The sequence below is a fragment of the Ovis canadensis genome, chromosome 7 (genome assembly GCF_042477335.2).
Source record: "Ovis canadensis isolate MfBH-ARS-UI-01 breed Bighorn chromosome 7, ARS-UI_OviCan_v2, whole genome shotgun sequence".
In the NCBI taxonomy this organism is placed as follows: domain Eukaryota; kingdom Metazoa; phylum Chordata; class Mammalia; order Artiodactyla; family Bovidae; genus Ovis; species Ovis canadensis.
Window position 1 is genome coordinate 42,793,949 of NC_091251.1, and position 24,910 is coordinate 42,818,858.

Consider the following 24,910-nt stretch of genomic DNA (forward strand, 5'->3'; position numbering starts at 1 on the left):
TTTCTAGGCAAGAATACTGGAGTGGATTGCCATTTCCTACTCTAGGGGAATCTTCCCAACCCAGGGATTGAACCTGCGTCACTTGTGTCTCCTGCATTGGCAGGTGGATTCTTTACCACTAGCACCACCTGGGAATCCCAAACAGGAGTTGAGTAGACAGTAACTGCTTTGTGAAGTAGGACAATTGTTAATCAATACATTTAGTAGTATTGTGGCAACACTAAGAATTTTTATAATCTTTGGCTAAAAAATTCTATGGAAAGAGTAAATAATTAGTCATTTTTAATGGAAATGATATCTACCTGAGTCCATGAGTCTTATATTTTTTAAGAATACAACATGCCCTTCCTGGGTTTTGTGAGCACAGATGGCATTGTGACCAGTTAAGACTCAGTGATTACCAATCAGGAAGCTTTTTGTTAGAAGCTTTGCTCAAGTGTGTGTGTGTGTGTGTGTGTGTGTGTGTGTTTGTATTCCACCTTGTTTCATGAAGGCTTAGAGTTAGTGAAGTTTTTGTAAAAGAAGAAAAATTGAGTCACTTTCTTTTTTTTCATGAAATTAACCTTTGAAAAATAAATCTTTCAACAGAGCCCACTTTTAAGAATATTCAGTATCTATGTTATAGCCCTTTGCATATTTATTCTCCTAATCTGTTCCTCTCAGTGTAACTTAACAAAATCACAGCTTTGTTGTGAGTTCAACCTTTCATTAGACCATAGTGAAACTATTCCATTTTCAGTGCAAAATTAATGATAGTGTTAGAAATTGTCGGAATGCCAACCCCCACATTGCCACAGTGATAAAGCTTAGCACGTCCACAAAACAACTAACACCATCTTAGAGTATCTGGGGTGGAATTACATGTTAATTTTAAAGCACATAAAATAGTTAAAAATCAATTTAAAGTTAAGGTTTTAAAAGCATAATGTCTTTTGAAGGATTGCATATTGATTTTAAATATAACTATCTAATTATGTATGCAGGGACTAAAGTATGAAGTCAACTGCTTTGTAAATGCCAGGGGGCTGTTTTTCAGTAATAGTTGAGATGCTTACGGGAAACTAGACTGCTGTATTGCTGGCGAAGAAAATGGCTTGTGAGCTTATTTACAAGTTTTGCCCCATGGTCACTGCCATCCATCAATAATAGGTATTATTATAGAGAAAGTCTAAGTGTTTCTGCTTATGAAGCATTATAAATTCGGTTTGGAGTATTTTCCACTTTCCTTTTTTGGTTGTGCTACTGCCAGTAGAATTTAATGTAGTGCATGATTTCAATTGATAAAGATAATGATGTATGCCTATAAATTGTATTCACTGGCTAGATTATAATTTCACAGTTCCATTATGCCTATTGCTTGTAAAATTACTGTTTTTATAAACTTTATATTCTAGATTTTATATTTTATACATGTTTATATCAAACAAAACATAATCAAGATGTATATATCTTTGCAAAGTTTCAAATTAGTGATTGCTTTTACCATGCAGAATAAAACAGGCTGGGAAGTTTATAGAGAATTGATTTTATCTTTGCATTGAGATAGTGGCAGTTTAATGTAACGTAAATACACTTGCTTAGCTGTTTTCAAGGCTGATCAACAGGAATTGTTTTATTTCACACTGAATAAAAATGATTGGATTTTCATATGAGTGCAAATGCTATTTGTATGTTGTTCTGATAATTTGGTAATGTTTACATTGCTTACTCTTGTTAAATTACATCATTTTGTTAGAAAGAAAGCACACATTTAATAAATAGAATAGGCGCAAAACCTTTTACTCCATTATGAAAATGTTACGTGTAGGCATTTGTGTAAGGAGAGTAAAGTAAATTGGTGATTTATTAATATGACACCAAAATAGCACCCTAGATTGCAAAGAGTATATAAATTGTCATTGCTTTCTTTTTCTTTTGGTGTCTACTATAATTTTTCCTATAATATAACTGTGTCCACCCACATGTTATTTTCCTGCCACAAGTTATATTCACAGACTCAAAAGGTGTGAGAAACCAGCCACCTTAACTTTCCAAAGTGTGACTTCAGGACCCAGCTATTAGACAAAGACCTGAACTGTGGAACAAGGAAAGATAATGATACAGGAAGCTTGAAGTGCTCTGGTTTTTACTCCTGTACCATCAGTATCATGATTCAACATTTTAGATGTAAATAATTCACAGCAATAAAAGTGAGAGCACATTTATGTGGACTGGAAGTAAATTATTTAGTTCTGAAACGTGGAATGCCCCTAGTAATGAGAGACCATTGAGAGATATTCATCAGATGTCTTCAGTGGACTCTCTGAATGTGTGAAATTTTATGATTTAAAAATTTGTTTTCAGTGAGAACTAAGCACAGTCCTGTACATGGGGAGGAGGGACAACAGAAAGAAAAAGACAGTGATGATGACTTGGGACTTGTTTTGATGATGTGTATGAGTGGTCCCACCTCTTGAATTCTAAGGTTTGAATCATATCCACTTGTATTGTTGATAAATGACAGGATGATTGTCTAAGAATTTTACAGGTAATTTTTAAGCTTTATTTGATTTAAATTGGATTCTTGTAGTGCATGGTCAGGACCAAAGAATCCCTGTTAAGCCAAGAAGTAATAAGACCAGATTGACATTAGTGAGATGGAGAATTAAAGAATTACAGGCACACCTCATTTTATTGTGCTTCACTTTATTGTGCTTTGCAGATAATATGTTTTTACAAATTGAAAGTTGGTGGCAACCCTGCCTTGAGTCGGCACCATTTTCCCAATAGCATTTGCTCACTTCATGTCTCTATGTCACGTTTTGGTAATTCTTACAATATTTTAATGTTTTTCATTATTATAGTATTTGCTGTGATGATCTGTGGTATTATAATTACAAAAAGATGAGGACTTGCTGAAGGCTCAGGTGATGGTAGCAGTTTTTTAGCAATAAAATATTTTTTAATTAGAGTGTATGTATTTTTTAGATATAATGCTGTTGAACACTTAAAAGGCTATAGTGTAATAGTAACTTTCATATGTACTGAGAAACCAAAAAATTCATGTAACTTGCCTTATTGCAATATTTGTTTTTTTCTGGAACTGAACCCATGGTATCTCCAAAGTCTGCCTGTAGTACCAAACACCTTTGACAAAATTATAGTATGAGAATAGGATAACACTCCTTTTCACACTTTGTACACACCAGAGGAGCCTGGTGGGCTGCCGTCTGTGGGGTTCCACAGAGTCAGACACGACTGAAGCGACTTAGCAGCAGCAGCAGCATTAGCTAATATCAATTATTTTTATGTAATTAATTTTAATATTTTAAGTAGCTCTGCAGAGGTCATAGATACAGGCTTTGCAGAGATTTTGTTCTGATTCTCTGCTCTGCCACACACTGACCATATGATCTTATATAAATTCCTTTTTAAGCCTTGTTTTCCTCATCTGTAACATAAGGATAATAATAACTGTGAGGATGAAAAAACATGTAAATACACTGAAAATAACATACTTGATATACTGCCTGCCTCATAATAACACTCAAAAAATTTATATGAGCATATGTATGTATTTATATACACCATATAATGGTGAAAACTTGCACACACAAGAGAAAGACTTGAAACAGCCTCTGAACTGACGCACTACTCCACAGCCGTTTACTGGGATGTCTTGCCTCCAGAGTACGTATACTTCTTAACAAGTCAGTTGTTCGGTTTCCCAAGTCGCAGAAGACCACCAGTCATAGACTAGAAGGGTTGTCGTTGTTCGGTCACCCAGTTGTGTCTGACTCTGCAGCCCCGTGGAGTGCAGCACACCAAGCCTCCCTGTCCCTCACCATCTCCCTGAGTATGCCCAAGTTCATGTTGATGGCATCAGTGATGCCATCCAGCCATCTCATCCGCTGACACCCTCTTCTCCTTCTGCCTTCAATCTTTCCCAGCATCAGGACTGGGAAAATAAGAGCTGCTAAATGCTGGCTTTGTGACAAGTATGAACTCACAGAAGATTTATGGAACTCTGTAAGACTAGAAATTCTTAGGGCAAAAGCTAGTTGGTATTCTTAACTGCACTTAGTGCTTAATAAATGGTCCTAAATGGAATTGAGGGGTTTTTAGCATAGCATAAAGGATGTTTATAATTACCTCTACTTTCCATTTCATCTCAGAGTATAGCCCTGGTATTAGCAATTTTTTCTGGTGGTATAATTCAACCAGTGTTACGCTCCTTAACTAAGACTTCCCAGTGCCATTGGTCATGAGCATGAAGTCCTGCTGAGGGACTTGCTTCTGGAGAAAAACCTATCCTTCCTAGGTAAGTATTGCTTACGTCTTCTCCAGCGTATATCTCCGTGAGTGCTTAAATATATATTTTAAAAAATCTTCCACTTGCAGTTATTATGTACTAAAGGAAGAGCAAATGGTGACGGATGCTGTGTATGTTATCTTTTATTGATTTAGAACTGAGCAGGAACTCAGTTACCTAATCCCTTGTATACACAGCACATGCACAGGCTTACAATTAATATTTTATAGCATAAGTGGCTGAAAAAATACTTTAATATCTGTTGCAGTATTACTTTTGGTATCATGAGATATTAACCATAATCTAGGCCTTATGAGAGAAGGAAACAAAAGAAATATTGTCCATAAAATGCTTTATATATTGAAAAGAATGGTTAGAAAAATTCATGTTAGGTATTTTTGTCTCATGTATGGAATTGCCTAGTACTTTCACTTGAAAATGAAATATTGAGCTTTTATTATTTTTATGCCAAAAGTGAATTGTCATCATATGAGTATGATTTTTTAAAATCTCACAGGTACATATGTGTTTGTCTTCCAACGTGGAATCTTATTACAGATTGTTATTTCTTTCAACATCTCTTAGGCATTAAAAATCAAGCCTCAAAAGGCATACATGTGATAACTGCTCATAGCAACCATAAAGCACTCTGCTGCTGCTACTGCTAAGTCGCTTCAGTCGTGTCCGACTCTGTGTGACCCCAGAGACGGCAGCCCACCAGGCTCCCCTGTCCCTGGGATTCTCCAGGCAAGAACACTGGAGTGGGTTGCCATTTCCTTCTCCAAAGCATGAAAGTGAAAAGTGAAAGTGAAGTCACTCAGTCGTGTCCGACTCTTATCGACCCCATGGACTGCAGCCCACCAGGCTCCTCCGTCTGTGGGATTTTCCAGGCAAGAGTACTGGAGTGGGTTGCTCAGTCGTGTCTGACTCTTATCGACCCCATGGACTGCAGCCCACTGGGCTTCTCCGTCCATGGGATTTTCCAGGCAAGAGTACTGGAGTGGGTTGCCATTGCCTTCTCCAGTAAAGCACTCTACCAGGAATTAAATCCTCTTCTCCATTTTAAATGTTGTAATTTTTCAAGGTTCTATACAGATTGTATTATTGTACATATCTATTTTATGTTAAGAGTTTGCATAGCATATTTTTTTAGGGTAAAAAAATTAAGCGATGTTGAATTACATAATTTTTCATCCAAAATGAACAAGACTTAGCCAAGGGAAGTCAAATGATCTTATGTCAAGTTGGGAAAGGATGTTGAAAACAGTCCTGTAGGAAATCTGTTTTAAGTCTTAGTATTCAGTATTTTTATTGATGACCTGAAGATTTGAGTTGAATGTGTTGTAAATGGTTGATAATTTTAAGAGGGGGGTATACCATAAATATTCTCCAGGAAGAGTTGAAGACACTTGATAAATTAGGAAAGTGGCCTTAGATTACTAAATTAAATTTTGATAAGTAAAAGCAACAAGTTTTTTTTTTTTTTGTATAAGAAGAACAACTGAAATATTCAGTGTATGGAAAAGGGTGAATTAGATAGAAATTACCTTTTAAAATCTAATGAAAAATATGGTGTATAATGCCTTCAGAACCAATTGGAATGAATGTCCTGTGCTGCACCATGGAGTACTTTGTAGACTATGGAGTTTCAGTAATATTATAAAGTATCTGATCATATTGACCACTCAGTGGCCAATAAGGTGTGGCCAAATGTGTTGTTTGAAGCCAGCAACTGAGCAGTCATATTTTCAAGACAACTTGGTGTAACTCTCTAAACACCATCTGCTTAAGGGTAGTCAAGCCCTTGCACCGCTTCTTTGCTTAATCTAGTTTTTTTCTGCTTCCTTCCTAAAGACTGGAAGACCCAAACAGGGAGGAAGAGCAAAGGGCTCACTCTTGGCTGACACTTAGTCCCAGGTGTTCGACTCCCTTGATTCTAGGAACTGAAGGCGCTAGACCGCTTTGGCCACCGCTGACAAAGGCAGTGCAGAGCATAGTAGGGAGTCACTGCGCTTTGCTAGCACGCTCAGAAAGGGGATTTAAAATGGAACGGGCTCATCTGTTCCTCTGCACTCTAGGATCTAACAGTAATTCTTTTATTGAAGCATACCAAAGATGATCCTTAACTCGTATTTAGCTCTCTTCATGTAACCTCAGTCCTGTTTTAAAGCATTTCCTCATTAGTATTCAAAGTTGTTATTCTATGCATTTTAAGCATTTTAATGTAGTACTGAATTAATACATGTTTATTTATGGTTAAAACCTGAAAACCCAAAGCCTCTTATGGAGTATCATTATAGGTTTGTTCTTTTACCTTGTAAATACTCCCTTCACGATGAATAATCAGATCTGGAGTACTGTACCAGGTAAATTTAGATAAATCATCAAAAACATAGGTATAGAAATAGACTACTAATCTCATTTTATATTTTCTTGTGTACGCCTTGAATTTTGTTGCAGAGACATTGCAGGCATGTTTGTTTTACTTTGATTTTTTTTTAATAAGTGAAAGTAAAATCAATCAGTGCCCTCTGTGTCTTTCTTTCTCCCTTTCTTTTTCCTTCCCTCCTTCCCTCAAATCTGGACTACTTCAAAAGACAAGGATTCTTATTGTTTATATATTACCCCTTCTTAAGAATTATGACTTCCTGAAATTTTTTATCTTATTTTAAATTTTCCACCGATTGTGCTCTATATGTCATCTTATAAAATACATATTTTATCTGACATCTCTAAAACCTAGAGGTCAGATAGAAGAGAAAAATAAAAATAAATTGCTTTTATCATAACCCTAATAATTTCTTAAATTTTCTTGATTTATAACCACATACTGAACAGTTGCCATGGCACAGGATTTGTTGTTCAGTTGCCAAGTCGTGTCTGACTCTTTGTGACCCCAAGGACTGCAGCACGCCAGGCTTCCCTGTCCTTCACCATCTCCAGGAGCTTGCTTAAATTCATGTCCACTGAGTCAGTGATGCTATCCAACCATCTTATCCTCTGCCGCCCCTTTCTCCTTTTGCCTTCAGTCTTTCCCAGCATCAAGGTCTTTTTCAATAAGTCGGCTCTTATAATCAGGTACACAGGATTTAACCAGGCACTACAATTGGAAAGGAAAAATGAAGTCTCCTTTTTGTTGAAGGTTTAGGTGTACTTATGGATTTATCCTATGTTGTACATTTATCCATTTCGTACTTCTCAAAATTACATTGTGGGGCTTCCCTGGTGGCTCAGAGGTTAAAGTGTCTGCCTGCAATGCAGGAGACCTGGGTTCAATCACTGGGTCGGGAAGATCCCCTGGAGAAGGAAATGGCAACCCACTCCAGTATTCTTGCCTGGAGAATCCCATGGACGGAGGAGCCTGGTGGGCTACAGTCCACAGGGTCGCAAAGAGTCAGACACGACTGGGCGACTTCACTTTCACTTTCAGTTTCAAAAAGAGTCAATGTTGAATAAATGACTTTACGTTCTCCAACTAGAAAATATATTTTATTCATATATTTATTCCAGCAATCAGTTACTGAATCAGGTACTATTTTAAGCCCTAGACGTAAGTCAAATGAAGGCCCTGCTTTTGTAGCTATGGTCAAGTTACAAACAAATTACAAGCAAATGAGTACAGGTAGTTTCTAGCAGTTTCCTCAGAGATCTCATAATTCTGTTATTCATTCTTCAGTCATTCTTTTCAGTTAACTTTTGCCAAGTATGTTCTGTGCATGCCAGGAAAGTGAAGTGAAAAACAGTGAAAGTGTTAGTCATTCAGTCGTGTCTGACTCTTTGTGACCCTAAGGACTGTAGCCCACGAGGCTCCTCTGTCCATGGAATTCTCCAGGCAAGAATACTGGAATGGGTAACCATTCCCTTCTCCAGGGTATCTTCCCAACCCAGTGATCAAACCCAGGGATCAGACCCAGGTTTCCTGCATTGCAGGTGGATTCTCTACCAGATGAGCCACGAGGGAACCCCAAGAATACTGGAGTGGGTAGCCTATCCCTTCTCCAGGGGATCTTGCTGAACCAGGAATTGAACTTGGGTCTCCTGCATTGCAGGCAGATTCTTTACTGTCTGAACCACCAGGCGTGCCAGGAACAATACCGTAAATAGTTTGAAGATGATGATAAGCACGCCTTCCCTCCAGCTCACACACACTATTGCCTTGTCCGTCCCAGCAAAAATGCACTTTCATCTAGTGCATCTCACTTGATTGTCTTGGTAGTGAAAATAAATGCATTCAAGGCTGTGGTCCTGCTTCTCCTGTGAATATTTTTAAAGAAGGTACAGATTATGTTAAAAATCAATAGTTAACATAGGAAGAAAATGCTACTGGCTTGTAAGCAACTTTTCCTGAAGTAGCAATAGAAGTTTACTTACTCATCTTACTCATCTGCTCTCTCTTAGCAGCCTCTTCCTACTTCCATGTGCTTCTCAGGTGGCTCTCTGAACTCATTAGCCTGGCTGGATTACCACTAAGCTAATCACTGTTTCTTTTGGTGCAGCAAACTGTTACCTTTTGGGTACTTGCTATGGGCATGTACCATTAGGAATAAAAATTAAATAAATAAAACAAGTCAAACATGGATCTTCCCAGGAAATTTTCAAATAAGTACAAATCAGTTCTTTCCAAGTATAGTTAATTTAGAATGAACATTTATTGATGTGCATTTAAAGTCTCACAAGATGCAAAGAGCTTGCTGCCCACTTTTAGGCTTGGAGACACAAGGAAATAGACCAATTAGGCATTGTGACCATCCTTATCCCTTCTGCTAAGGGTTTGTTCCATTTCTAGTATCAGTGAAATAGAAAATGTATCTTGTCTGATGGAGATGTTTTAATTTGTATCTCTCAAGTAATTAATGATAGCATATTTTATTTTATAGCCTCTGTCTCTCTTTCTTTTGGGAGTGTGGGGTGAGAGGAGAGATTTGGACACAAGGCAAGGGAGAAAAGAAAAATAGTGACAGCCGGAAGACAACAAGAATGTTTGCAGTGAGAGGGAAAATATGAAAGAGCGTGTACCAAAGGCTGAAGACAAACATTCATCCTCCATGGGTTGGCATTTCTCCAGGTCGGAGGGACTTTCATTAGTGACTTCCATAGCCATTGTCTGGTGCAAATTCTTGTTAAGTTTGGCTTAATAAGGATGGTTCCAGAGATATTTTATTCTTTCCAGTGAATGTTGCCCTATTAGTAGCAGCTAACAATTACTTTGAGTGACACCTAAGAGGCATTTGCTTCATCCTGCCGCACCCTACCATGTTTGGTCTTGCCTTGTGACAGACCAGCATATTTTACATAGGTGCTTTTTCTAGCATTCATGTACTACTCTGTGGAACTCCAGGAGGTGCAGTCTGTATGAAGCCAAATAGGCTTACTGAAGGATATCCATTGCTGTAAAAAATTAGGATCTGTGTTTCTGAGAGTTTTTCTACTCCTGCTGCTTTATTCCCTATCTAAAGCAGCAGTGCTCCAGGGAAGTGATTATGATGTGATGTGGAATTATGACTTCAGGTGAAGAATAGGCAGTGGGAACAGACGAAGTTCAGAATACTGAGACCGTGTATACATGCAAATGTTAGCCATTGAGGGTAAGAGACTAGAGATAAAACATAGGGTTACGTAGGCTAAAGGGAACTAAGATGGTTAGATATTTCTGAAAGTATCAACTATTTAAATTCCTAACTAAAGGTTAAAATAAGATGCAGTTTTCCAGGTAACAGGAACATTATTTTGAGGGGCAGAATGTGGAGAATATGGGGTCTGTTCTCCCCTTCCTAAAGAAATTGTCAAGGTGAGGGACCATCTTTTACTTATTTATCTTATTTACTTTGCTTATGCATGCTTCTCCCTGGGACCAAGAGAAAAGAACCACAGATACATGTTTGCTGCTGAAAGGTTCTTTAGAACTTTGAAGACAGGTTAGCCTATTCACTTATGATGGTAGTCTTGCTGCTTGAAGCCCACAGCTCTTCCCTCAAACATTGCTCTGGTTAGATAACTCGCATAAGCCAACATCTGCTTTCTTGGCCACTGATGATGTTAGAACTACCTTGGTTGTAAGTGACAGAGATCCAGTCAAACTAGATTATATGCACAGACAAAAGGGAGAAATATTGGTTCAGAGATAACACCTGTGACATCCAAAGAAGTTTGCTTCTGATGTGTCTGGAATTTAGAAGACAAAACGATGTCATCAGTATCTCCTCTTTTTCCCATTTTGCGTTTCTTTTTTCCAATGTAGGCTTCATTCTCAGAAAACAAAGGTGATCCCTGGCAATTGCTAATTTGTTTACTCTGTAGAGTTCATAATCCCAGGGGGAAAGAGGTGCTTCTCATTTTGCCCCATAATCAATCTTAAAAATGGGCTCTGATCAGCTAGTCTGGGTCACGTGTCCACTCCTGGGGCCAGTGGTTGGGGGTTATGTCTTTCACCACCCACCCAAATCAATTGTGAGACTAGGTTGGTGATGCCAGGCAGGGCAGGAAACAAGACAAAAAATCGAATATCTCACCCCACAAAAAATTAGCTATAGGTTGAAACCTTATTCCCCATAAACAAAAAGTACTGAAGGGTCACATCTGTTACTGTTATTGTTAGATGGGTTCCCGGGTCCTGTGTGTTTGTGTATCAGTGTGTAGAGATCTCTTGTATGCCTCCAAACTAATACACCTCCCTCCACCGAGATTAGTTCAGGCACAACAGGTTCTCACATCAGTGACAACAGCTAAAAGAGCTGGGGCAGGCAAAGGCTGACATTCATCCATTGCACAGAATTTTGGAGTTACAAAGGACTCTGTGACCATCAGTCTGCCTGTTCTGTTTAATGGAAACTTGCCTCAGACCTCGCATCACAGTTATTACTTCACCGCCCCCCCCCCACCCCGCCCCGAACAATTTGTCCGGAATTCTTTTTCACTCTACCATGCTGACTTCTGACTTGTCCCTTCTCTTGTGGTAAACCAAAAGAATTTAGAGTGATACAGCTGAAGCTCCAATACTTTGGCCACCTGATTAGAAGAGCCGACTCATTGGAAAAGACCCTGATGCTGGGAAAGGTTAAGGGCAAGAGGAGAAGGGGACGACAGAGGTTGAGATGCTTGGATGGCATCACAGACTCAGTGGACATAAATTTGAGCAAGCTCCAGGAGATAGTGAAGAACAGGGAAGCCTGGCATGCTGCCACAGTTCATGGGGTCGCAAAGAGTCGGGCACGACTTAGCGGCTGTGGAATGACAGCAACAGAGTAAGATACAGAAGGGAAGGGTTTTGTTTCTGTTGTCATATTCATGTTCTCTGTCTCCAGAACCATCAGTCAGTGGGGACCAGCCTACCCTGCCTCACTTTGCACTGTTCTGACTTGTGACACCCGCCCCCGCCCCGCCCCCGCCCCCGCCCCGCCCCCGCCCCCGCCCCGCCCCCGCCCCGCCCCCGCCCCCCCCGCCCCCGCCCCGCCCCGCCCCCGCCGATTTGTTCCCTATCTTTAGGGCACTTTAGTTTTCACTAGTGAAAGTGAATTCGCTCAGTCGTGTCCGACTCTGTGCGACCCTGTGGACTGTAGCCCACCAGGCTCCTGTGTCCGTGGGATTCTCCAGGCAAGAATACTGGAGTGGGTTGCGATTTCCTTCTCCAGGGGATCTTCCCAACCCAGGGATCAAACCCAGGTCTCCTGCACTGCAGGCAGACACTTTAACCTCTGAGCCACCAGGGAAGCCCTTGTCCCCTAAAGACATAAACAAAGTATAAGGTCAGAGCAGTCAGTTGTATTCCTTATTAGTGGCTTTGATAAGAGGCTTTGGGGGAAAAGATTGAAACTAATGGACATAATGAAATTTTTAGGTCCTCTAAAAATTTTATTCATCTCGGTCTCCCCATTAAATGCATATCTGTTCTATGTACCTTTGCACATGGTTTGCATAGCATAATATCTATTATCAAAACCCTGCTAAATTCTTTAATTAGGTAGAAAGCATGGGATATGAAGATCACAGCTCCAATTATTGAATGAAACAGTATTTTGGGATTTAAAAAGACACACAGAAAAACAAAATACTAGAGTAGAAAAAATATACTGTAGATTTCATTTGTATTGAAGTGTCTTTTTTGCCCTTCCCCAATTTAATGAAAAATGTAATCGACGTTAAAAAGATTCTTTTTGCCATACAAGGTATTTTAACCTAAGATTTTAGAAACCTTTTGACAAATTCGTAGATAAAAGGCCATGTCAGAATGTTATCTTTTCATTTTCAGATGTTATGAACTGGAATTTTACATAATTTCTCTGAGAATAACTGTATTTCTTAAATTTAAAGCCTTTTAAGGAAGCAAAATGTAAAACTTCAAACTTCTTCTTATAGTCCTCATGCCCTGCTATGATTCTTAAGTATATGTTAACTAGTTTCAGATGTGTTTTGTTCTCTGACTCAAAATCAGCCCTTTCTTTAAAAGAAAGAAATTGTGTAATTAGTACTTAATTGCTGTGGATATTTTGGGCATTTAGAGGGGAGGGTAATTAAAAGGCCAGAGAAATTAAACTTTCACAGTGATCTTTACATTTATGTGATTCCTTTTTTAAAATGTCCTCCAAAGGCAAGCCTGACAACTTAAAAATAAATGAAGAACTGGATTGTTTTGAAAAATTTCGCATCACTTTTATCTGTAGATGTGGTTTCATTGGTTTTTTAGTTATATTGGAGAAAGGACCATTAAAATACTAGAAATCAAACATTGATTTTGTTCACTTCCTCTTCAGGCAGGTGTCAACTAAACAATGTCCAAGACCCATCCCCGCTCTCGTGTTTTCAAACCTTCCAGGAGGAAAATGAGAATTCTTTTTGCCACTTCATAAGTATTACACATGATGAAATTTAAATATTTGCCATAATTAAAAATTGTATATGGTCTGTTGGGACAAACCAGAGCTTGGTTGAGATGGGCTCCTATCTGTATCTGGCTATATGAAAGACCCAGGTGGTTGGCCACCTGATGCAAAGAGCCAAGTCCTTGGAAAAGACCCTGATGCTGGGGAAGATTCAGGGCAGGAGGAGAAGGGGGATGACAGAGGATGAGATGATTGGATGGCTTCACCGACTTGATGGACATGAGTTTGGGCAAACTCTGGGAGATAATGAAGGATAGGGAAGCCTGGCATGCTGCAGTCTGTGGGGTCGCAAAGTTGGGCATAACTTAGTGACTGAACAATAACGAAAAGGTGTTGGCAGTCAGTTCTGCTGACCTCTTTCTTTGTATCATGTGTAAGTTGGAATGGCAGAAGACTCTATAAGCTCAGAAGTACTATGTTTCATGAGGTACCCTTTATCTAAAAATCCTACATTTTGTGGATCTAGAGGCTAATGAGTCTTCTTTTAAGTGAAACTACTTTTATATTAATTTTGATAATGAATACTTGGACTATGACATTAACAAGCTTGTTCTTGTTGTTTAGTGGCCAGGTCGTGTCCCATTCTTTGCTACCCTATGGACTGTAGCCTGCCAGACTCCTCTGTCCATGGGATTTTCCAGGCAAGAATACCAGAATGGATTGCCATTTCCTTCTCCAGGGGATCTTCCTGACCCAGGGATCAAACCCGTGCCTCCCACATTGGCAGGCAGATTCTACCACTGAGACACCAGGGAAGCCTTGTAACAAGCTTAGTATTTATGAGATATATTGGGCATTTTCAATATATGTTAAGTCAGAAGAGCCCTACTTCATATTTGCTACATTCACTGAGTAAGTTAGATATATAGGATTTGAAGATTGATTTCATATTGATCCCCAACAATTTTAGGAGTTATACTAAAAGTGCTACTGAAACTCTCCTCCCAGGCTTTTAAACTAATGTTATTCTTTCCTCTTTCTCAGTCTTCATCATTTTTTCTTGAAGAAAACATCAAGTTACTTAAACATGCAGCTTTCCACTTGGAAAGTTCAGAGACTCATAAGTAACCACTTGGCTCCAGTATGTATAAAAAGCCCTGAGAACTCTGATGAAACTTAAGATTCTCAAGGAAAATAAAAATTGAACAACTGATTATAAAAGAGATAAAAAAACTCTAAACAGATCAGTAACCCTCAAAAAAAAAAAAAAAAAAAAGGTAGTAAAAGTAACCAAAGAGCTACACCTTATAGCAGCACCAGACCTGGATTGCTTATGGGGGGAATTCTGCCCAAACATTAACGAATGGATAAATCCAATGTTGTTTAAAATATTGCAGAGCAAACAAAATAGGAAAACTTCCCACCTCGAACTTGGGGTCACTTTAGCTGTCTTTTCAATCAGGAAAGAAAATTAGTCAGTCTGGGTCAGCTTTGCTGAAGACATGGTACTCTTAAAAATGTACTTATATTTTATTCATTTACCCATTTGTGTATTAAATATGTGCCAACTGGCCTCCCTGGTGGCTCAGTGGTAAAGAATCTGCCTGTAATGCAGGAGATGTGTAGGAGACACTGGTTTGGAAGATCCCCTTGAGGAAGAAATGGCAACCCACTCCAGTATTCTTGCCTGGGAAAAACCATGCACAGAGGAGCCTAGCAGGCTAGAGTCCACGGGGTCGCCAAGAGTTGAACGCAAGTGAGCGCAGACACACACACACAGGTGTTTGTTGATGGTGAGAATAGAGCAGTGAATAGGGTTTTAAAGAATGGAAAGAAACATTTCCTGTCCTCAGAGCAGAGGCTTCAGGCTCTGGTTGTGGTGGGAGCCAGGCCTATGCACAGTAAGACAAGGGGATGAACAAGGAATGAGGCAGAGGTAGTGTTTTGGGTGATGAGTAAGCTGTAGCCTCTAGACCTTAGAGTTTGAACACTGATCCACCAGATGGTCAACCAAATTTTGCATCCATACCCAGTGGTTGGGATAATGATCATGGTAAGGAATCTTTAACCATCTGAGAACCAGGAATGGAGCATAATGCAAAGGCCAGGAAATCTGGTCAGATAGATGGGGTTGAGTTACAAATCTCCCAGTACGGTGATCTTTGATAGAAACTTCCATCTCCTGGGGCTGAGACCAGGTGAGCAGGGACAGCTCTTCCTGAATGAATACCACTCCCTAGACTTGTCCTGTCATTTTCTCTGAATTTTGCCAAGTAAAGGAAAATCTAGGTTGAAAGGAATAGTGTGAAGGTTGAAACAGAGGAGGTAAGACAGAGTTTAGAAAATAAAAAACAGAGATGATACCCAATGCATAGTAACAAAGTATTTCAGATGTGTGGAATAACCTCTTTACTTAAAAAAGAAAAAATGTAGTATTGCTGGTGGTGGCACAGGTTTCTAGAAGCTGTCTTTTGACTACAGTTACAGTTGGATCATGGGAAAAGCAAGAGAGTTCCAGAAAAACATCTATTTCTGCTTTATTGACTATGCCAAAGCCTTTGACTGTGTGGATCATAATAAACTGTGGAAAATTCTGAGAGAGATGGGAATACCAGACCATCTGACCTGCCTCTTGAGAAATCTGTATGCAGGTCAGGAAGCAACAGTTAGAACTGGACATGGAACAACAGACTGGTTCCAAATAGGAAAAGGAGTACGTCAAGGCTGTATATTGTCACCCTGCTTATTTAACTCATATGCAGAGTACATCATGAGAAACGCTGGGCTGAAGAAGCACAAGCTGGAATCAAGATTGCTGGGAGAAATATCAATAACCTCAGATACGCAGATGACACCACCCTTATGGCAGAAAGTGAAGAGGAGCTAAAAAGCCTCTTGATGAAAGTGAAAGAGGAGAGTGAAAAAGTTGGCTTAAAGCTCAACATTCAGAAAACGAAGATCATGGCATCCGGTCCCATCACTTCATGGGAAATAGATGGGGAAACATTGGAAACATATTTTATTTTGGGGGGCTCTCAGATCACTGCAGATGGTGACTGCAGCCATAAAATTAAAAGACGCTTACTCCTTGGAAGGAAAGTTATGACCAACCTAGATAGCATATTCAAAAGCAGAGACATTACTTTGCCAACTAAGGCCCATCTAGTCAAGGCTATGATTTTTCCTGTGGTCATGTATGGATGTGAGAGTTGGACTGTGAAGAAGGCTGAGCGCCAAAGAATTGATGCTTTTGAACTGTGGTGATGGAGAAGACTCTTGAGAGTCCCTTGGACTGCAAGGAGATCCAACCAGTCCATTCTGAAGATCAGCCCTGAGATTTCTTTGGAAGGAATGATGCTAAAGCTGAAACTCCAGTACTCTGGCCACCTCATGCGAAGAGTTGACTCATTGGAAAAGACTCTGATGCTGGGAGGGATTAGGGGCAGGAGGAGAAGGGGACGACAGAGGATGAGATGGCTGGATGGCATCACAGACTTGATGGACACCACCGGGAACTCTGGGAGTTGGTGATGGACAGGGAGGCCTGGCGTGCTGCGATTCATGGGGTCGCAAAGAGTCGGACACGACTGAGTGAACTGAACTGAACTGAACAGTTGAATCACCTTTACACTGAGACTGAGGGATGTGGGGGCAGTATAGAGAAAGTATAAGAATACTGTGTTACAGTTTGAGGTTCTCCACAGAAAGATGGAGAGATTCTCTGATGTTTATGTTCAGTTTGAGGAGTTTAGGTGTTTTTTTAAATTTTTCGCATTAAGTAAGTCATGAAATTTAAACTGTAGGTACTGTGTTAGTAATTTGGGTGCACTGAACAGGAGTATAACTGCCTTTTAAGGGATTTTAGTGTGTGCATTTGGATTGCTTGGTGACCTTTGAAATTTTGTTTTTAGCCACTGTCAGAAACATCATAATTTTTCCTTCTGAAACAGATTTTGAACACCTGCAAAGGTTGATCAAACTAGGAAAGTTTTAATAAACGATTAATCTCTCTTCTTTAATGTCAATCTAGCTTTTAAAGTCACTCATTTGTATCCGACTCTTTGCCACACCATGGACTTTACAGACCATGGAATTCTCCAGGCCAGAATGCTGGAGTGGATAGCCTATCCCTTCTCCCGGAGATCTTCCCAACCGAGGGATCAAACCCAGGTCTCCCTCATTGCAGGCGGATTCTTTCCTGCAATGCAGGAGACCCCAGTTTGATTCCTGGGTTGGGAAGATACCCTGGAGAAGGAATAGGCTACCCACTCCAGCATTCTGGCCTAGAGAATTCCATGGACTGTATAGTCCATGGGGTCACAAAGAGTCAGATATGACTGAGTGACTTTCACAGCTTTTAAAACTGTTCATCAGCTACCTGAAACATCAGCTCAAGGCACTTGGGTTGATTTAATAAATGCCTTTTCCATTAAGCATTCTTGTAGCCAGAATGCATTGAGAGGATAGAAATTTTTTCAGTCTTGTTCATTTACAGTCCAGTTTTCTAAATTCTCTTGTTTTTAAAGTAAGATTACTTTATTTCCTTATCTCAACAGTTATGTTGGTATTTTTTTATCTTTCAAGCAGAGGAGATTGTTTTGAATTGCAGCATCAGTCCTTCAGAATTTCAGTAAAGGATACCAACTTTAACCAAGTATAATTAAATATATAGTTAAAGTATATCTCATCATTAAAAGGTTATTTATGTTTAAAGTGCTGACCTTTCAGGATGTACACAAGAGTGTTCTAAAACAGAATTTCTGAACGTTGGCCATGAAACCACTGTCTTGGCCTGACAAATGAATTGGAAATAAGCTACCCAACACTGGGAATGGGTCATTAATTTTAATCAAAGGTGATGCAGGAAGGCGAATGGGATGCATGACAATGTCAACAGCCCAGTAGATGTTAAGAGACCACACAGCCTTCCTTGTTACTTGGTTGGGCCATTAGTTGAGGTTGGGTGAAGACAGAAAGCCATGTCTGGAATTGAATGACCAGGTCACTTCAAAATCTAACAGAGAACTGCTCATTTCAGAATCACATTGTAATGCCATTAGAAGTCAAGGACAGCTTTTAGAAAATATTGGAGGATTTTTTTTTTTTAACCAAGCATCTAGCTAGTTTTCTCCAACTTTGACAAGCTCTCTGTTTTCTTGCCTCCTTTCCTCCTGAATGGCTCATTGATATTTACAGAAGATCAAGAAATCGAACAGACTTAGAAAAAAAAATCTCAAAGCCTGTTTGCTTTTCAGAATTACATATTGTTAGTTGTAAAACTCTGGTAAATGCCAGAAACAATAGCAGACCAAAGGTATTAAGCAGGGTAATTAATGCTCTGTGGGGATCTCATTGTCCCTTGTCTCTCTCTTATGTTCTTGTATGTAGAAATAGTTTCACTAATTGAAACTAAACTTTCTTAATTGCTTTAATGAAAGCATTTGTTTTATAATTGTAAAAGCCAAAGTGCTTATGCCTTACTGTAAATTGTCAGTATGGGCTTGATAACATTAGCAATATTCATGATGGTAGAAACCTTTTCTTTTAATCAGCAAGTATATTTCATTATTTTGAGTATATTTTCAATTATAAGAAAGGTAGCATATGACAGCTTGAATTAATGATGTTTATAATAAAGATATAAAAATGCAGAAGGGACAAAGAGACATTTTTATATCTCTACTTCAAGTTTGTGAAGAAAGTTCATTTATTCTGACACAGCACTGCATACATAAGAATGATATGTGTAACTGCATTAGTAATTTTTACACATTTTTAAGAAAGAAAAGCAATTATATTGCTGTCTTGTTAATGGAATACTGTCATAAGTAATTGTATTTGTTCTTCCTGTAGATGAAGATCAGCTTCGTGCAAGGGGTTATGACAAAACGCCAGACTTTATTTTACAAGTACCAGTTGGTAAGTCCTTAGACTCTACTATGCATTTGTTTATAGAGTAAAGTGATGTGTTTTTTCCCATAGCTTTTAAAATTTTTGTTAATATTAACAAATGTTACCAAAGAATCTGTATTAGCTTGATAATTTTGTATTCAAATGTGTGAAATAATTGCAAAAGATTTTTAAGTGGTAGGAAATAATAGGTTCAGAAGAAACCTAAGCTTTAAAAACTTTTACCTATGTTGAAGAAATAAGCATGTCTTCAAAAGACATTTTGGTTACCATTTTCAAGTCATTTCTCTATATATTGCATTTTTAAAACAGAGTTCTGTGGAAAAGCCAGGATCACTTTGGTTTGCTTTCTTATTATTTGTCAGTTTATACAGGCAGTCTCAGAATAGGAGAGAGACTTTTGTAAATGACAAAAATAAAAGGGGTGTGACTGTAGCATAAACGTTCCTTGTCACAAACAGATATGATGTGTTGTTTTATAATTACATCTCTAGATGATGGTGAGGGTTAAGCCTCTCTTCGTTAATGTGAAGCATGGAGAGACCCAGGCAGAGTCAGAATTTTCAATCTCCCCTTCCCTTTGCTCTGTATTTGTAATGCTTTGTTCCTTAGCTGTAGAAGGGCACATAATTCACTGGATTGAAAGCAAAGCCTCATTTGGTGATGAATGTAGCCACCATGCCTACCTGCATGACCAGTTCTGGAGCTACTGGAATAGGTAAGGCCCCATTATTTTTCTCTTAAGATAAACGATACTCAGCTGAAATTTCATTAGGAAAAAAATATTTTGTTTAGATGGTAAAAATGCTAGTAGCCTTTGTTTCTAGTAAATACACAGACTTGATTAATGTATTCATTTCAGATAATTTCAACTTCTCTGCGTTCATAATGTTGCTTCACTTTTTAAAACAAAAAATCTGTGCATGAGGTCAAAATTATTATATACTCCATTTTCCATTTTACAGTGATAATATTGGTGTCACTTAAAATATGAATAATAGGATGTGATATATATTATACTGTTGACACTGACTTTCATCCTCTTGATGTGAAAGTTATGCCTTCTATCGGATCTTAAAAAAGTATTTTATCCTCAGCTCTCTGAGGAAAGTATCCAAACAATATGAAAGTCAAAACAAATTAACCTTCCAGTGATAGAAAAGCATTTACCTACCAACTTCAACCAACATTTCCAAAGGCATGGAGATCTCAGTGGTTAAGAAAAAGATGGTGTTGGAGGAAGGGGGAGGATGCTGTATTACTAAGTACCCCCTCGTGTGTCTGGGCCTGCAGATTATCTCAGTTAATACTCACAAGAAAGTGTGATTTGGGGATAATGGGATTTTATTCACAAGATTATTTGGGATAATGGGATTTTATTCCCATTTTATAAGGAAATAATATGCCTACAGCTAGTTATCGTGCATTGTCTTGGTCACTTCTAAATCCGTGCTATTTTTAGTATAGCTCTATTGATGTTTACAATACAACTGTTGAAACTTCGGCATTTGCTATTATTGGAGTCCTAAGCTTTCATATCACATATTTTTTTACCCATTAGACCAGAAGGTGGGTCAAAGGGTAACCTTCCTAGATTAACTGTGTTCCTTGGTACTGAACAACTTTAAGAATACGATGGTGGGATGGCATTGGTTTGACTCACTAAGAAACAACTCACTAAGAGACAGTAACATCTATGGGCAGTAGTCTTACCCTGGAACAAAACAGTGACAGTCTCCAGAATTTGGCATTATATTGTTACCCAGCTTTACAAAAGGCCAGTGGGCCTCGCCTGTAGCAGATGTGCTAAAATAAGCCCACTTTTTGCCATGGTAACAATGATCGTGACAAAATGCTGAACGTAATGGCTTTCTTGATTTTCTTGTGTAATTGTGCGTAGCATCCGAGCTTTACTTTACAGGGATGGAGGAGGAAAGTGCAAAATGTTTTAGAAATCAATGCTGCTTCAGCGTTTCCTGTCTTTTATTCAGCCATTATTCAAATTAGCAGTAATGTGATAAATTGAATTTCAGATTTTTAGCAATTTTATGATGAGTTGGAAATAGTAAAGAAAGCATCATTTTTGATAGTATAGGGAAAGCAATGACAAGAAAATCAAATTGTTTAGGTTGCTAAAGGATTTTTTTTTTAACTGCTAAACTCAATCATTTTGCATCAAGACTGTCTTCCCACTTTGGTACTGGTCAAGCCTTTTATGAGAAACAATTAGAATTTGAATCCAAAACAGTAAAGCTTACTTAAAAATTCCAAAGGCATGTCTTCATTCTAAAACAACTCAGCTATTGTCTACTCTGTGCTCAGCCCTCACCATTTTAGAAGCTGATTAAAATAATCAAATCACCTGTATGATAAACTATGGATTGTTCACATGGCTGGAGGTGGTTCTGAGCAGTGGATGATTTAATAGTTTGATTTGGACTAGATTTTGGATTTTTTTTTTTGCATGCTGCTTTTTAAATTTTAATGATGTTTTATTTATATGATTACTACTATTGCTACAATTACTACTATTGACTTATGTTTCTTAAACACTTTCTTTGAATGTATGCCAAGTCAGTGCACATAGTTATGTTATAGTTATAGGGCACGTTATGTGGTAAGGGGAAGCCAGATTATTCAAGAGGAAAATGCTCTACACAGAAGTCACTGGTTTACCAAACGTCTGCAGAGAGGCCAAGAAAAGCAGGTCATACTGACATTCAATGTGGAACATAGAGGCATTTACTTGTAAGTAAGACTTGTCAGTGATGGGGCATTTTGACTGAAGAAAACTTAGCCCATTGACCAAAGTTTGGGAATCCTACATTTTTCATATTTTCACCTCAACATAACTCAACAGTAGTTGCTAAAATTCCTCAGAGTTGGAAGCAATTGTCTCTCCCACCTGTAGGTAACCTTTCAAGAAAGAGGGTGTTGGTTGCAGTTTAGGCTAATGGCGTTACTTGTGTAATAAGCCTCTAGTCAACATAAAACTGTTATCTAATGTCACGCTGTTTTTAGATTTTCTTCCAGTTTTCTTGAGATATAATTGCCATACAGCACTGTGTAAGTTTAAGGTGTATATACAGCATAATAATTTGACATACATACATCACGAAATGATTATCAGAATTGTCACCCTATTTTTAAACATTGGATCCTGTGATAAGAGTGTTCAGTTAATGTTTGAAAAATCATAATCTTGTCTAAGCCTATTTTTCTATATAAATAACTTCAAAGCCCCTAAGTTTCAATGTAATATTTCTCTGAGTTTTCTTTTTATGTAAATTGATATTCTTACCCTATAAGCAACTCCTGACAAAGTTGACCACACCCTCCCTCTTTATTAAAGCTTTTGCTTGCTTGTTTTTGGCTTCCAAGAGACAGTCTTCTGAGATTTTTTTCCCTGACATTCCATCTGTGTATTCTTTCTCCTTTTCCAGTTCTTCCCCATCTTCCCAGCACTAGGCTTGAAGGCCCTGGAACTCAGTGCTCACCCTCCTCCCTCTCCTGTGTACATATTTCCTGGGTGTTCCCTGGAGACCTCACCAGAGACTGTGGCTTCCTATTCCGTCTCATGCTGCTATCTCTAACTTTTATCCCCAGCCCTAAGATTTTCCCCCTAGTACACATTTGTTTGTCTAGCTAGCTGTCTGCTCAGTATCACCTCCTGGATACCTAACAGATATCTGAGACTTTACATATCCAAAATTAAACTCTTGACTTTTCTCCTCAAGGTTATTGGCCTCTTACTTCCTCTCAAGCTCAATGAGTGGCATCGCAGTCTCTCCCAATACGCAAGCCCAAAGCCCCACGTATCTCACCAGTTCGTCAGCAGGTCCATTCAGCCCTGCCTTCACCACAGCTCAGACTGCGCTGTGCGTCGCCACCCCACCTGCTGTCGCTTCTCTGTCCGTCATCTTCTCTCGGACTGTTCTACCGCAGTTTCTAAACTGGCCTTCTTACATCAGCACTTGTGCTCCTGCAGTCAGAGTTTCATACCCTAGGCAGAGTGACTCTCAGAAAATATAAATCAGATCGTGTCCCTTCCCTGCTTAGCACTCTTCAGTGGCTCCCCACCACATTTAAAATGCAATTGATTTCCTAGAGGAGGGAGATGGGGTGGGAGAAGGGAGGGAGGTTCAAGAGGGAGGGACACATGTACACCTGTGACTGATTCATGTTGGTGTATGGCAGAAACCAATACAATATTGTAAAGCAAATATTTACAATAAAAAAATTTTTTAAAAAAATACAATCCAAACTCTGTACCATGACATTCAGAGCCCTGTATGGCCTGCCTCTCACCTCAGACCCGGCCACACCTGTGCTCTCCCTTCACCTAGAGTTCTCTCTGTCTCTGAAACTTCCTTGGCAGCTTTCTCCATCTTCCTTGAATCTACACTGCTTGTTTCTAATTCAAGACCCTCACTCTGGCTAATCCTTCTGCTTGGAACTGTCTTCACTTGGATCTCCACGAAGCTTGCCCTTTACGATGACATTGAGCTGTCTGCTCAAATTTCCCCTCCTCAAGGGGCCCTTCCCCAGCCACCCAGTCTAGATGGCGTCACCCTCAGTCATTTCTCTCCTCAGTCAGCTTTACTTTTCTTCATAAAATTTACCCTTATCTGAGGGAATGAATAAGACTGTAGGTAGAAACATTTAAACACAAATTTACTTGGTTTGAAAGAGCTTTGTTTACCTTTTGTGTTGCTATTTCTAATTACTACATGTGTGCGGCTCATTCTTTCATAATCAAAACTTCAAGAATTTTTTCTGTCTTAATTCACTTCAAACAAATTTAAATTTTGCAATAGGCACCTTCTGTAAAATCAGATTAAGTATAGAATTTAAGCTGCCTTTCCGGCAAGTAGGCCCTCATCCCAGGTATGAACCTTGATTAACAAGCTCCTTAGAACTCTACAGTCTCCACTTCTGTGGGGTTTAAAGACTGCCTTTGAGAAGCAGCATTTGGGCTATAATAGAGCCCCAAATTATATAGGGCTGTGTATACAGTTGTATAGAAAATACATGTATATTTACATATATCAGTGTGTGTATATATATATATGTGTGTATATATATATATGTATATCAGAATATTTCAGACTACATATATATACAAATTTATGCAGCTGACAGCAAAAAAAATGCCCTCTCATCCTACTTTTCTAGTCAAAAGGTGGGTTCTTTGACAATTTGACCTACATTACTAAGTGCATTTTCATTTTGAGATGATGACAGGTAACGAAAAAACTAATTCTATAGTCTGAGGCCAGAATATACATGGGTTCTAACTTGTGGCCTTTCAAAGAAGCAGAAGCAGACACCCTAGGCTCACTTTCGTGGTTGAAGATAAAATGGGTTAGTTTGGATGAAAACACTGATGAACCTAAATTACGAAGAGCCACATGCAGCCATACAGCACATAAACAATGCCCAACAGCACCGAGTCAGGAGCATAGAAATCTCATTTGTAAGCTCGGCCCAGTCCCCTGCCATCCTGGGCACATTCTGACACACTGTCATCAGTGGAATCTTTTTAAATGCACTTGGTAGCTAATACCTCTCTACTTCTCTCAAAGAAGATCTAAGCTTACTGACTGGAAAGAATAAGGCAAAATGTTGTTTGAACATGATTTTCCAATTCAACAATCCTTGATATAATGGGAGAAATCTATCCTGTTCTTGTATTTGAAGCCAGGCCTTGCCACTCTCTGGATCCATTCCTGGAAACAGCTTGCTTAACCTCCCTGAGCCTTTGTTTTTCTTCCTCAATAAAGTGGTGTCAACAATACCTTCTTCACATATTGTTGTGAAGATCAGTTGTTTAATACATACAAATCACTTTCACACTGCTTGGCAATCAACAGATGTACTCTCCTCTGTCTCT

At 39.0% G+C, this 24,910-nt stretch overlaps 1 protein-coding gene across 11 annotated transcripts in view; it reads left to right on the top strand.

The window, feature by feature from the left end:
• The window catches only part of CDIN1 (CDAN1 interacting nuclease 1), a 243,386-nt gene that overhangs the window by 107,614 nt on the left and 110,862 nt on the right, over positions 1 to 24,910 (top strand). For all 11 annotated transcript variants that reach the window (XR_011258176.1, XR_011258177.1, XM_069595989.1 and 8 more), the window contains 3 exons: positions 4,233 to 4,300; positions 18,961 to 19,026; positions 19,630 to 19,735. Coding sequence is in view for 9 of the 11 variants with exons in the window: in XM_069595989.1 (XP_069452090.1) it covers positions 4,233 to 4,300; positions 18,961 to 19,026; positions 19,630 to 19,735 (240 nt within the window). In the remaining 2 variants the exon portion in view is untranslated. The remainder of the gene's footprint in view (positions 1 to 4,232; positions 4,301 to 18,960; positions 19,027 to 19,629; positions 19,736 to 24,910) is intronic.